The sequence below is a fragment of the Halyomorpha halys genome, unplaced genomic scaffold (assembly GCF_000696795.3).
Source record: "Halyomorpha halys isolate HHAL.00 unplaced genomic scaffold, Hhal_1.1 Scaffold626.1, whole genome shotgun sequence".
Lineage (NCBI taxonomy): Eukaryota > Metazoa > Arthropoda > Insecta > Hemiptera > Pentatomidae > Halyomorpha > Halyomorpha halys.
Genome location: NW_027109759.1, coordinates 108,108 through 123,619, shown reverse-complemented (window position 1 = coordinate 123,619; position 15,512 = coordinate 108,108). Strand labels below are relative to the sequence as shown.

At 29.0% G+C, this 15,512-nt stretch overlaps 1 protein-coding gene across 2 annotated transcripts in view; it reads right to left on the bottom strand.

Moving 5' to 3' along the window:
- Positions 1-556: 556 nt before the first annotated feature.
- Positions 557-15,512, bottom strand: part of LOC106684895 (venom carboxylesterase-6) — a 23,743-nt gene continuing 8,787 nt past the window's right edge. For both annotated transcript variants that reach the window (XM_014427214.3, XM_067047958.1), the window contains exons 4-11: positions 13,184-13,337; positions 12,894-13,079; positions 11,273-11,463; positions 11,025-11,190; positions 8,822-9,003; positions 3,541-3,697; positions 2,815-2,938; positions 557-1,111 (exon numbers count right to left, since the gene is read on the bottom strand). In XM_014427214.3, the coding sequence (XP_014282700.1) occupies positions 940-1,111; positions 2,815-2,938; positions 3,541-3,697; positions 8,822-9,003; positions 11,025-11,190; positions 11,273-11,463; positions 12,894-13,079; positions 13,184-13,337 (1,332 nt within the window). In that variant the 3' untranslated portion in view covers positions 557-939. The remainder of the gene's footprint in view (positions 1,112-2,814; positions 2,939-3,540; positions 3,698-8,821; positions 9,004-11,024; positions 11,191-11,272; positions 11,464-12,893; positions 13,080-13,183; positions 13,338-15,512) is intronic.

Here is a 15,512-nt window from a genome sequence, read left to right as displayed (position 1 = left end):
TAGGGGATGTACTTTTCATTTCGAGGGACTGCCATAGAATTAAAATTTGACCTACAAGGCTGAATTTGAATGGGTGCCACTGCAGTTTCGAGGTTGCAAAGACCTACCCCTTAACTCCCTTGGCTTGTTCTACCTGTCACTAATTGAACTTGAGATGTTATGTAATGGTAATGGTCCAGTTTTGTGATTGTATTAGGTTGCCTTAACTAAAGAGCTCAGTTTGGTAATCTTAATTGATTTATCTCGTTTGATAAGTTTGCTGGTATTGAATTATAATAATAATTTAAAATCATCCTATATATCAAAACTACTTGTTCCTTGAAAAATCTGATGTGTAGAAATTGCAATTTTTTGTTTACTGATATACAGATGTCTCTAATAATCATTTTAAAAAATCTATTTTTTTTTTTTTTTTTTAAATCTGAAGAATTTTAAGGGAAAAAAATTCAAATAATTTTTTTTATTTGTACTGGTAATGGATTTAATTACAGATTTCCTATAAATAAAATACATAATTAACAAAGGCCAATGGCATTCACCAACAATAAATATATATTGCATATAGACATAACCAAATTAATTTTTTTTTTTTTTTTAAAGTAACCTAAAATTAGTTTTATAAAAATTTTTGTTTGCTAAGTCTAATTTTTATTTTATTACTTATACAAAAAAAAGTTTAAATTTGAAATAATTTTTCCAACATTGGAAATTTTATAAACTGTATATTGAACTTGGTGTTTATAATTTAAAAAATTATAAATTAATCCAATTGGACTTAGATGCAGTTTTAGTACATAACATTATTGTTGACATTTCTAATAATCTATTAAGTGTGCTTTATTTTATATCCATTATAGCCTATTAAGTTTCACTCTTCAAGTTCTGAATAAAAGCGCTTTACATTAGTTTAGCAACACATAGCATTAAAAATATATTTTCTTAAAGTTCATCTCTATTATTTGAGATAATATTTTCTTTGATATTGAGTGACAGCCAAAATTCATCTTGGCTGTAATCCTTTGTAACAGTCTGTTCCAGATTATCTGGTCCTTCGATATTTAGTACTAAGAGTTTAGACAGATCATCATTTACTGGACTCCAGTCAAGTTTTCTGTAAAAATAAACAATTAAAATATCTATTAATAAAAACTTCTTCAACAAGTTTTTGAATAGGTTTAAGATCTATTTCGAGAAGATGGTTGGGAATGCGATCAGAGAATAACACTAGTTAAAAAACTTATTAGTGCCAATGTTTTGGCCAGAATTTCTAGCCTTCCTGAGGGCTAAGAACAAAAAACAAGATAACAACCAATGAATAAAGGGTATGATTAGAAAATAACGTAGGGATATATAAATAGTGTTAATAGACATAAATAGTTTAAGTGCTAAAAGAAAATAAAGGTTATAGCACTTGAACTATTCATGTCTGTTAACACTATTTATGTATCCCTATGTTAGTTATTTTTTAGTCATTCTATATATCCTTTATTCATCGGTTGTTATCTCGTTTTTTGTTCTTAGCCCTCATGAAGGCTAGAAATTCTGACTAAAACATTGGCACTAATATGTTTTTTAACTTATTTGTAGCATTCTCTGATTGCACATCCAACCATCTTCTCCTCATATATTATCCACAGTTAATTATCTTCTCATCATTAGGATCTATTTCCCTTTAAAAGTTGAAAATACAGGGTGGATAGTTGGTAGTGCATTATTTAGAATTTTATGTGTAATGGATTAAAAATAAATGTTCACCACTTTATCGGTATACTTCACATCAGAAGTGGGACAGAACACTCAAATTATCATGCAATGGGGAACACAACATAAGAATTTCTCCTCCAATCAGTATACTGAGTTATTTTAAGAATCATGCAATTATTATAAAATGGAATAGTAAACATTTCAAAATAAATGAATTTATTATTGTTTGACAGTTTGTGATGTTGAAGAGGATAAAGCTCATGTGGCATAGTTTAACATCAGCTCTAATTGAGATATTGTAATAATAATTAACTTGATAAGTTTGGACACAAAATATTTTTTTTTTATACTTAACTCTTTAATGATTGGTCAGTTTTATTATTTTTGACTGTTTCTTAATAGTATTAGATAAAAAAAAATAATAAAGAGTGAGTAATGAGTTCTGTCCCTTTGTGAGTATCATTTTCTCCATTTTCAACCATTCCTCCCCACCAAACCATATCTAGGGGTTATGAGACACATAAAATGCAGCTCCTTTCTATGAGATTTGAAACAATGCAAGTCTATTATTTTTAGGAAATATATATAACAATTAAGACTTTCATTGTTGGGTTCATTTATTTTGTTTTACTTAAAAAAACTACCAAGATTGTGTTTAAATTTATTATTTATAGAAATTAATTCATAATCATCCTAAAATAATATCACTGCTTTACTTGAATCGTGAATAGCACACCTGGCAAAAAAAAAGTTTTGGTTTTATTTTGAAATTGGTATGTTCCAAGGATATTAGCGTAGACAAAAGTTCCTTTCACTGCTGTGGTCCACCTATAGCTTATCCCAGAGGAAGTAGGATTGGCTAAAAGTAACCACAATCTACAGTACAATTTATTGAATACATCAAATAAAAAATAAATTTTTTATTTGTCATTTGTGCCATTATTCAAGCAAAACAGTGATATATATTATAAATTGTTGAGACCTAAGACTTATTTTATTTATAATAAAAATTTGATATAGTTAAAAAAATAATATTAATCTTTTGTTCTAACTAAATTGAATAATTTCAAAATTAACCTCTACATCATGTATGTAGATTTTGGAACTTACCCCTTTGTAGCAAAGTTGACCCAAATATCCCTCAGGAGAATCGACATGGCTATGTCATCTTGGTTGTTTAGGTGAAACCAGGGCATTGGAAGTAAGTAGATCATGTCATCACCATGGCATACTCCTAAAATATTAATCCATAATTATAGTATTCCACAAATGATCAGAGGTTAAAGAAACTACACCAAAATAACAAGTACCAAGATGTGATATTTTGATTTGAAATACCATTAGCAAGCATTGTAAAATGTCCTGAGATCACTCAAAATCTTTATTAAATTTGAAAGATGCAAATGAATTTTTCTGTCATGATTACAATTTATTTTATTTTATTGTCATTATATATTTAGTTATCTCTTTTACCCTGACTATCATGTTTATGATTATGAGTCATAAAATATTATTTAAGTTTAGTTAAACAGTAATAGTAAGTAGTTATCTTCTATTAATTACACCTAACTAACTTTTTTGTTATGTTTATTTTTAATTTTCCGTATACCAAACACATAAATTTGGTAAAAAAACATTTAATATACTCAGATGTTTTTGTTTTTTTTCAGTCAAATCTCCAAAATCAATCTTTTGAGTTTCATGAAAAAATATATTTTTTTTTATCAAATACTTCTAACCTAATGATAATGAGATTGTTGTGTCCTAAAATTCTAGCTTATTAGGTATGGGTTCGTTAAAGATTAAATTCTTGGTTGTTGAACATCATGAACTTACCATACCGCTCAACTGGTTGGAACTTGGTCATAGTATCAGAGACACTATACCTGCCAGGATAAGAAAATTTGTACATGTAAACAGGAGAACTGATCTGTGCTGCATGCAGTTTAGCTGCGTGGGTGATCCCTTGTAGATAAAGCCGGTCACTGAAGAGCTGCAACATTGACAAATCAAAATATATTTAATCTCCTTTCAATTGGAATAAATGATTTTTTTTTTTTTTAATGTCTGATTAATCAATCTTTTACATTTACTTCCAAATTTACATAATTCGTAACTATATCACACACCAGATATTTATAACAATTATCATATGAAATGAGAAAAGCCAATTGTTAATATATTTTTATGTAATTATCTTAAAGTATCCTGTATTCCATATTTTCCATTTAAGATATTTATTTGTCTTGATTTTTAAAAATGTGTCATTTATTATTTCAGAAATTAATGTTTCATTATAATATTTAACAAAATATATTATTTAATTACTCGAATTATACTTATTTGTATATTTCTGTCTATTTGTCCCTGTATGTACTTGGGCTGCACACTTTTATTTACTTGAGAAGGTATAGTCTAATTCCGTCCCATTTTGTTAGATCTTCAATTTGTTAATTATGTCAAGATAATGTCGATCTATTCCTTCTATTGTGTTTGTTATGTGTTTTCCAGTTTATTATAATACAATCCAAATTCATCATTAATCATGATGATCACAAAAGATATGAAATTTGGATTATATAATAGGAATAAATTAAAAAACACAGAACATGAAAGGTAACATAAAAACTGGCCAAAAAAAAGATTTAATATATAAAATGAATTTTAAATTATGCAAAAACCATTAATTATGTCAACATAATGCTGACCTATTATTTCTTTCATGTTTGTTATTTATTTTTCAGGTTTCTTGATATTTGTGATATCTCACCTATACAATACTGTTTTAACATTCTTTAAACTTTATTTTATATATTACATCTTTTTTGTTTTGCCAGTTTCTATGTAATCTTTCATGTTTGTTCTATGTTTTTCCAGTTTATTCCTATTATATAATCCAAATTAAATATTTTTTATAATCATCATGATTAATGATGAATTTGGATTATATAATTATAATAAACTGGAAAAACACTTAACAAACACAATAGAAGGAATAGATCGACATTGTGTTGATATAATTAACAAATTGAATATCTAACAATAATCCGAGGGGGGCCAAAATAGGTAATAACAAACAGTGATGAAATTAAACTAAACTTTTTCAAATAAAAAAAAGTTCACAGTCCAATTGTAGTGAGAAAAGTAGACAGAAATATATATACAAATAGGTATAATTTGAGAACTGAAACAATATATTTCAAACATACATTATGTTAATTATTATAGTGAAACATTAATTTCAGGAATAATTAATGGAAGTTATTAAAAAATCGAGACAAATCTCCTCAGAAGAATATACAACAATTTAACTTAATTACATCAAAATAAATTAATTATTTGCTTTTTTCATTTCATATAATAATTGTTATAAATTTATTGTGAGTGACATAGTTAGGAATCATGTAAATTTGGAAGTGAATGTATAAAAGGTTGATAAAATCTAATTTTTCTAATATAATTGTAGATTAAATGACCTGATGATCGACCTATTTCCAAAATTTCACCCAATAATTAATTAAAGAAGTAAGAAGCAATGAGAGGTTTTTTTTAAAAAGGAAATGTGATTGCTTATCTTTATTTATGACAAATTTTTATGGTGCATACGTCCTTATGCTAAAAGCCTAACTCTCTTAATCTGTGTAAACGGTTAATTTTTCATAACAAAACTAATTTACAACATGGAACTTTAATCAGAATCAAATTCTTATATTATTTGGAGTTTCGAACTGATCTTTTATAACAATGCAACACACATTCATAGAAAGCTGGAATTACTTGATCATAAATAAATAATAATATATGTTAAATAACAATACCTTATCGATATTTTACTATTTTTCATTTTATCTCCAAGAGTTTAAAAGAGTATAAAGGAATGTAAAATCATGCATGGTGAATAATAAATAATTAAGAACACACATAAATGATTGATAAATTAGAAATCATTTTAACTCCGATCTATAAAACAAAATTAAAAAAAACATAAAATGACAATTTAGATTTTAAAGAATGCTGAAATAATAGTTTAACTAACTACCTACAGGTAGCAGCACAAATCGAGAAAGGCAGAAAATATTAGTTCCCATTAGCGCCGGAAGAGGCCAGCACCATCTAAGCAGCCAATTCCGAGTTAAAATTTAGCAAGAAAATTTCTATTTTGTATTAGGAGAGTAGATGTTCACAGGAGCTCACATGATTAGATCTACACTAAATATCACTGACGGGATCATTGAGCTCCTGTAACCTTCTACTGTCCTAATACAAAATGAAAATTTTCCTACTGAACTTAAATGACTGTTTGGATGGTGCTGGTCTCTTGTGGTAGTAATTGGAACTAACATTATCTGCCTTCCTTGATTTATGCTGCTATCTTTAGACAGTTAGTTGAACTATTATTTTAAAATTCCCAAAATTTTAAATTACTTTATTTTTTTTCTGGGTTTACTTTGGCAATGGTTGACTGGATGGTGCTGGCCTCTCGCGGTGCTAATTGAAACTAATATTTTCTTTCTCGATTTGTGCTGCTACCTGTAAGCAGTTTGTTAAACTATTATTTTAAGTTCTATTAATTCTGAATTATCATTTTTATAGTTATTTTCTTTTACGTTATAGATCGGAGTTTAAAAAGGATATATATATATATATATATTCAATAATATTTCTTTATTGGTGTTCTTAATTAAGAACAATAATTTACTTAATAATAAGTAATTACTTATTATTGAATAAGAATGAATAATTATTCATTCCTTTATGTTCTTATCAACATGATAAAACAGTGGAGATATAATGTGAAATCACAAAATTGTTTAAAATATTTTATCTGTTGACTTTAACTATAATAAAATATATTTTTTTTTTCCTACGCCACAGGAAGTGGGCTATTACGCCATTTTCCTTCTCGCAGCCCAATACAATTTTATTCGTCCTCTTAGTTCGTCCGTATCTCGCTCAACATCCACCAGACCAACACACGCCAAAAGATGGTCCCTATCCATGTCCCCCATGTTGCATAGAGGACATTTCGGGGAATCTAAGATACCAATTCGATGGAGGTGTTTTTGGAGCAGATCATGTCCTGTCACTAGCTGAAAACAGGCCACTCTCTCAGCTCTGCTAAGATTGCCTGGGATTCTTTTTTCCTTATCCAGTAGGCTTTCCCACTTCTTTCCTTCCGCTTGAACTTTGTGTCTAGCACTTGTCCTGTCCTTATAATAAGCGCTTATAAGTGATTTCGCTGTTCTGTAGGAAAGTGGTAGAACAGGCTGATTCTCTGCACAACCAAGTTTAGCCAACTTGTCAGCTTGCTCATTACCGTTTATGCCAATATGGCCTGGTATCCACTGCAGGGCTATAGCCCTTCCTCTTTTCTTCATGATAGCTGATAAGATATATAATAATGATAGATAATAAAATATTCAACCTGTCTATGAGTGTGTTAATATAATTGACAATTGACAATTGTATTATATATTGAATGATAATCAAAATCTTAATTTGTGACTCATAAAGTTTACTTTTGTTAAAACTGGAGTGTTATTTAGAATTTAAACAAATTTTTTAATTTGTATTGAATAACTCCCAAATTATGTGCCAGACACAATTTTTTTTTAAGTTAATCAGCTTCATACAAATGTTACATGAGATCAAAATGAGCTATGTACAATCCAATCATTACTTTCTGAGAGACATGTTGACCATTTTCAAAAATCAAACAATTTCATAATCATCTCTTATTCTAACAATATTAGTTGTTCTATGAGAGAAACTTGAAGTAAATTTATTAATTAGTTTTAATTTCATAAAAATAAATGTTTTAGGGCCAATTATTCTCTTCTGAATAATAGATAATCGAAAAGTGGTTTTTGAGAAAAAATAAAAACTTTTTGGTCATTTTTATGCTGAAATTAAAGCTAATTAAATTTTGCTTAAAATTCAAATTTATTTTACTTTACTATTCAAGCAGAATGAATATTTTTGATGATCATATTTGAAAAAACAAGAGACAATTACAAAATTATTTGACCATTTAGAATAAATGGTTAATTTGTATATTAGAAACGAGTTTTCCTAAGAGTGTATTTCGGTATTATAGTGTAGAAAATTTGATTGACATTAAGTGAGAATAAGATAAGCTTTTCAGGGACATAGTTTTCGAGTTATTTAGCACAGGAAAATTTTACTATTTTTAGACTATTACACCAGTTTCCCAGATGTAATGAAGTTTAGTGCTGTCTTTATTATTAGGCAGGAGTTTACCAAACGTCGCAGCCTCCTTGTTGGGCTAAAAACATTTTTGGGCACTCATGCCCAATTAAAAAAAATTTTTCTAGCATCCTTTTCAGATCAAAACACAATTGTAGCACTATTATTCTTTAAGCAGTAAGTATGTTGGATATGAAGAAAAAACATTGCAAATTAAATGCTGGAATAAAAAACAAATATCAAAGGGACTTTTTGTATAATCGTTAATAATAAATAGCTATATACAAAAATATAAAATAAAAAGTACCGCTAAAACTATATATATTTATAGTTTTATACATTGAACATTTCTAAATTATGTATTTATTCCTAAGTCTACAAGGCTTATGAGTGGTAAATATAGCATAAACAAAGTGATAATGATTTTTAAATTTTTTATAAATGGATTCTGCTTTTTACAATTGCTAAATCATCGTAAAATTTAATATTACTGCCATGGCTCTCTGGCATTCATTTGTAGCACTCCTTGCATTCCCTAGGGTACCGCAGAACTCAGGCTTGGGAACCCCAGGCCCTAGGGTAACCTCTCCTAAGTAAGAAGCAGGTCAGAAGGGTTTAAGGAAGCAATTCCTTTACATGAATCAGGAGTAGAAGGCCGGTAATCCACTCCTCTTAAACAAACCTTATCACAAAATATGTAAACAGACAAGCTAGAGGGATATGAAATGGCTAGAGAAGCTCAAACTATCTTAGGCTTCTATAATTGGAAAGTATTAACACTTCACTGAGACGAATGGCTGTGAAAACTAAAGAAGACATTGATTTTTCATGAGTTGTAGTGCTTTGGATGGATATAATTAAGGTAGAAAGGGTAAGTACGAAATATTTTTATTAAAATTTGATGCTATACCTGAATAAAATTCTTCTTCCCTTCAGCTGTTTGTAAATTTATCTTGTAGTGGTCTTTAATAGCCTTACTGACTTCTGCTAACCTGTCATGAGCAACCGTGTAGTTAAAATCTAACAAGTGAGGTAGGAGTTCTTCCCAACTTTGTTCCATCTCTGTGATATAACTTTTAGTTCCAAGTAGTTCTAGAATACCAGAGAACATAATATACACATTTAAATCAAATTTTATAGCAGTTGAGAATTTGAAATTGATTAAATATGTACAATTTTGTCAAGAATATATTTTATCTTGGGTTTAGTTGTTTGAAACATTGTTTTTCTGGCTTCATAGCAACCAGAGATAAGCAAAAATTAGCTATGGACAAAACTAATAGCTAAAATTATGACCCTTATTCTTCAATGAACCATTGATAAATAAATATTGTATCCATGACAATTTTAGCTAATAGTTTCAACTATAGCTAAATTTTGCCCAACTCTGATAGCAACCCTTTAAAAGATTGAGGGATGCAGGTACAAAGGAGTTCAATTGATAAACAGAGTTATTACATTCTGCTGTTGAAGGAGAAGAGATATAAACAATTGAATTAGCTGTTGCTACATGCTGAGGGTTTTATGAAAAAATACTAATTGAAGACAGGTGTAGATGAAGATATTATATGATGTTTTAGGAAAAATAGAGATTTTGATTGTAGATAATTAATTAAATGTTCCTTTCTACATAGTCCCTTGTTTAATTTTTCTAAACCTTAAGTTGTAGTAATTTTTAGATGTTAAAAATTGAGTTTTTCTTTCTAAAATAGGAATAAATAAACTTGTTTGTAACACAATACCTTCATCCACTCATGTCATCGAATAAAACTTTAGTTTACTTATATAAATGAAACTTCATTCTACTTTCAGAATTCAGTCCTGAAAAATGGAATGAAACTGTGGCTGCTAATAAATAGTTTTTTTGTAGCTTTCTTGACCCCTACCCCATCTTCCTACAATCATTGCATATGTTCAACTGATAATCTTCCAATACCTTCAAATAAAACATCTGTTTTTCTTTTTAAATGGTAAAACATTGACTAAAGAGTTTTTTTTTTTCCTATTTTCAATGTGAAGCCACAAGCTACCGAGATGGAAAACCAGAAGTTCAGATTAGTCATCTTAAAAAAAAAAAAAAAGCAGAATCATTTAGAAAAAATCTTCTAAACTTTTTTTCTGAAAATGTCTTGTTTGAATCTTCAATGTTTGGACTAGTTTATAATGCTCTCTGGTGGCATCACAAATCACATTTATTAAAAAATTTTACTTCAATTTTAATGATTTGTTATTAGTTGGCCGTAGATTGATATGAGAAAAAGATGATCGGGTGTGGTCAGCAAAGATATACAAATATATAAAATTTATTTATTTGTGCCAATGTTTTGACCTGAATTTCAGGCCTTCATTGAGGTTGAAAACAAAACAAGATAACAACCTTAATTCAAAGAAACATAAAAAATAAAAATAAAATAACAATAAACAAACTTGGAAATATACATAACGATAAATTAAGTAGATAGTAGTTGATACAAATAGAAGATGATTATTTTATCATTATTATATTTTATCTTCTATTAGTACCAACTACTATCTACTTAACTTATCGTTATAAATATTTTCAAATTTGTTTATTATTATTTTTTATGTTTCTTTAAATTAAGGTTGTTATCTTGTTTTGTATTTCAGCCCTGATGAAGGCCTGAAATTCGTGTTGAGACATCAGCACAAATAAATAAGTTTTGTTTATTTGTGTATCATTGCTGATCGCACCCCCAACCATTTTCTTCCCATACTTTAATTCTATATCAAGCGTTATCTCCAAAACATCCTTATTTTTCTAGTTATTAGTAAAAAAAAAAAAAAATATAATTAATAATAGAAATATATGAATATTCATTTATCATAAAGTATACATTTTTTTATGACGATATTTTGTCTTATTCTATTAGAATCAGCATAAAATAAAAAAGTACTGAGTCAACATGTGTCACTTGCTGTAAAAATAATATTCCTCCCTTCCCTAAAATCATCCTTCCATCATAGGAATTTTTATGAACTCTTTTGATTCTTCAATTCATAATAAACAAAATGTTTTTACAGAGTTTCATCAAGGGACCAATATATATTTCTTTATATGTTCTATTTTACCTACACTATTATTGCATGTTTACCTGCAGCTGGATATAACCCTTGGTCTGAAGTGAAAGATACTAGCCATGGTACATTGTTCACTTTTCCTTTCTTGATTATATTTAGGGGTGAATCAGATATGAATGCAGTTGGTCCATTCTGCTCGACAACTGGTCCAAAAGGCGCAAAAGGGTTGTAAAGCCATGGCTAAGAGCAAAAAGTTTTTCTGTGTTATAAATTTTGAAAACATGGAATGATCATTTAATCACAGAAAGCTGAAATAAATTACAATGAATATTTTGGAAAATCCAACAATGCTTGAGGCAGGCCTGTTCCTTAGGCAGTCTACCATGGACTTTGAGTCTCCTGTTGGGCAGCCTAGTTCATCTGCTATTTTGGCTGCTTTCTCTCTGACGTTCTCAGCTATTGCCCAAGGGCATAGTGCGCTACCGCTAGCAGATATAGCCGATTTGAACAAACCTGTTGAATTAGAACAGAAAATGAATTGTATAAAATTATTGCATAAATACTTATACAAACTTAATAATTTTTTTTAACTTTTATGAAAAAATAAAAATGTGATAATCTTTATAGGATATTTTTACTTTTGTCAAATATAGCGGCTCATTTGTGTTTTATATATTTCTTTGATGTTTACATAGAATAACACAATAGGCACAGAATTGGCATGTTCAATAGACTCTTATCTTCTCGACTTCTTACCTTTTTAGCCTTGAAGAAGGTTTGCATGGCAGACACAAATTTAAGTATGCCTTAAATAGTTCTACCCTACCTTTTTTTTTACCAACAATCTGACCATCTTTTCAAGTATTATCATTTGATGATTATTAAGATTATTCTTTAAAATCATTAAAGAAACTAGACAATGTATTATTGTTTTGATAGATCTAGTTCAAATTTTAACTTATATATATTAAATTTGGTGTAAACCTTATTCATTACTTTCAATCATAGAAACTTTTATACCTGAAGAACTATTAACAGTGTTTGACTGAATTGGTCAAACATTAAATTATAAACTAAATGACAAATAATAAATTATTATATATATAAAATAAAAATGTAGAATCGATACAGATATACACATCTGTACAAATTTAAACATTTATTCTTAACATGCATATGGAAAATTGATGGTTAAAGAGATGAAGAAATAAAAGGTATCTGAATAAGTTAAGGGATGAAGCTTTAAGTTAGGTAGCAGGAATCATCAGACTTTCCAAAGGAAGCTTTCTATGAAAAGATATATAAAACTTTGGAGGTAGAGATATTATATTTAAATAATGAAATTGTGATGAAAGAATGCAGGGTAAGGAGTTCAAGAATATAGAAAGGGTTTTACCAAAATTATGGATCACAGAATCTTAGTAGCTGTTTAAGCATCGAGATGGATTTTCGGGGGATTTGGTTCTCCATGTTAAGTATTAATCTAAGATCACCCTGAGATTTTATGTTGGGTTTTGGAACGGAATGGTGATGTTGCTGATGTATAGTAATGGATAGTAGAGAAAGGCATTAAGGAAGGCCTTCCTTAATGGCTTTTGAAACAATAAGAGTTTATATAATTTTCACTGGACTCAAGCACATCTTAATTTTCAAGTCTCAGTGATTAATACTATCCTTATTATCCTAGAACTTGAACACACCACAGAGTTGGCCATATAAAGAATGATAATCAATTGAGAAAATAAAGTAAATTTTCTATAACTAATGCAATCAAATCTTATATTAATGTTATATATGCTCGACCAAAAAATTTTAATTTTGTAATTTCTTACAATTCATTGCATAAAGGATATAATTTTATTAAAAATTAAAACTAATTACTAACTTAAAATAACCAAACCCTTAAAGTTATTAAAATTTAGCTTATCAAAGCCGAACACTACCTTTGCTAAGAGGGGACAAAAGATGATAATGTACACTTGCCGCCCCAGCGTCAAGACCTGCAATAGTAACCCTATCTGGATCTCCTCCAAAGGTTCTGATATTCTTCTTTACCCACTGCAGTGCCAGAATTTGGTCTTTTAGGCCATTGTTTCCAGGGACTACATGGTCTCCAGTGCTAAGAAAACCTTTTAACATAATAAAAATATAATTTTTCCATCTTCAAAAGTAAAAGCTAAGTACTAAATAAAATCTTAATATTTATAGGAAATGTTTACCATAAACTACATACCAAGTACACCTAATCTATAGTTGAACGTAACAAATACTACATCTCTATCAAGCAATGCAGTAGGACTTGAGTAAGATGAACTAAAGTACATGAATGCCCCAGGGTGAATATATACAATTACATCCATTAGTTTAACTTCACTGCCATCAAAAAGCTGCAAAGGTAGAGAATATAGAAAAATTTACCAATTAATTAAATAAAATAAAGTTTATAATTTAAGGTAAAAAGAAATAAATGTTTTATCTTATCTATCAAACAACAATCCTCATATTGTTGAATGAACAAGAATTTCTTTGTTTTTCATAAATGTTTATTTTTTTGTAAGAGGTGATGTATATTGTCCGCTGAAATAATGAATACAAAACAGAATAGTGTTGAAGTTAACTAAAATACTCAGTAAGGCAAATTAATATTAGCCTATGATGAATAAAATAAACAATCAAAATCTAAGCTTATAAAATAGTTAACTTAATGATTGATAGTGAAACTTAAATTAGATATTTAGCTTAGGAGTCTAATTTCTATTTCTTTATTTGTTGAAATTTAAGCTATGAATGCTACAAGTAAATGTAATAAGATATAATGACATGAAAGATTTGTGAAGAAACCACCCATTGGTAGCACTGCAATTATATTTAAACATTAAAAGATCTTAAGGCCATCTTATTTTCAGGCATCAGAGAGGGGAGTTTATTATGGAAGGATTGATATCTAGTTAGGGCTAGATTATGTGGAATATTAAGATATTTATGGATGATTTTATTGGTGATCAAATAAGGAGCATTGAGTATATTACAAATGATTTCAGACTGTAATAATTGGATAGGAGAGGAGTTTTATGATTTAGTGGAGCCCTTAAGATCAATTTTTCAAGTCCATAAATGTCTTATTATAGTCATATAAATTAGTATTTTTTAACTGATCAGAAGCTTGGGCCATTTGTCTTAAAAGAGTTATAACAGTTGAAATCAACAAGCAATTTCCGATCTTTTCAGTCTTTTATGACAATTCAAAGTTAAATGTTCTTCCAGATGTTGTCCTTGGTATCGGATCAGTTTGACAGGGATAAGTGAAATATTATTAATGATAACTGCGGTAAAAACCTTTAGAACTAAGAGTAAAGGTTATTTAATTGGATTTATTTATTTTAATCCTCCTGTTTTCACACCATCCTTTAAGGGTTGTGATGTGGGATTGGAGAGTTTGGGATGCAATTAATGGTAATTTACGAGTTAGCATCCTATTCTAACCATGGTGGGAAGGGGTAGGGGGGGGAGAGTATAGTTTTCATTTCGTGAGACCGCCAGAAAAATAAAAGCCGACCCCCATGGCCGGATTCGAACCAGTACCGCTATTGTACCGAGTCAGTCAAAGTTTGTGCTTTCATTCGCTCGGCTACGAACGGCCCTAAAATTTTCGTGATCGCCACAGATATAGTAAGATAAAGTACTGCAATTGTGCAAATATTTTAATTCAGTTTTCGGAAATACATGTTTTAAGGTACCCTGAGTCCAAAAAACCTAGTCCCGCAAAAATATCTGTGTGTCTGTGTGTGAACAGCCTAGCTCAAAAACGAAAAGTTCTACGAAACTAAAATTACATTTTTAAGGCTTTCAAACAAATTTCTAGGATGTGAAACTAACTTAGTCGATAAAATCGACTTACCTGAAGTACCACTTTATATACTCGACTTTTTACATTTTTTAGATTTTCCTGAAACTCAAACGATTTTGATTAAACTCGCCATGTCCATGCAGAATTAAATGGCCCTTAATCTCAGCTAAGCCTTATCCTCACTGAAATAGTCTGATAGGGCTTAAATGGCGAATTTTTAAAAAATCTTCCTCCAAATTACCTTTAATTTTGTTTGTTTAAAGAAAAAATTACCATTTTTAGCAATAATAAATAAAATATAAAAGAATTTTGTATATAAATAATGGAGAAAAATAGAAATAGAGAAGAAACAGAAAGCTAAAATATTAGTGAAATCGAGCAACATTGGAAAACGGCTTGGACTTTTTACTGCACACTATATAAATATAACATATCAAAAAATCAGAGTTAGAAAACGAAATAAGTTGAAACGGGCTGTTTTTACTTCGCTACAAATTTATTAATGAGTTCACAACGTATGTTACGCATGCGTACGTCATAACTAGGGATAGGATTTTTATGTTTTCACATATTTTTACCTGACCATGATATCTGCGATTCCTTACTAACTAAAGATGTTTCAAGACATTTCTGGCCAAAAGAAGCCATTTTTATTTTACATATTTTTAAATATTTGGCCTTTTTTACATATTTTGTTGTAAATCACATATTTTCT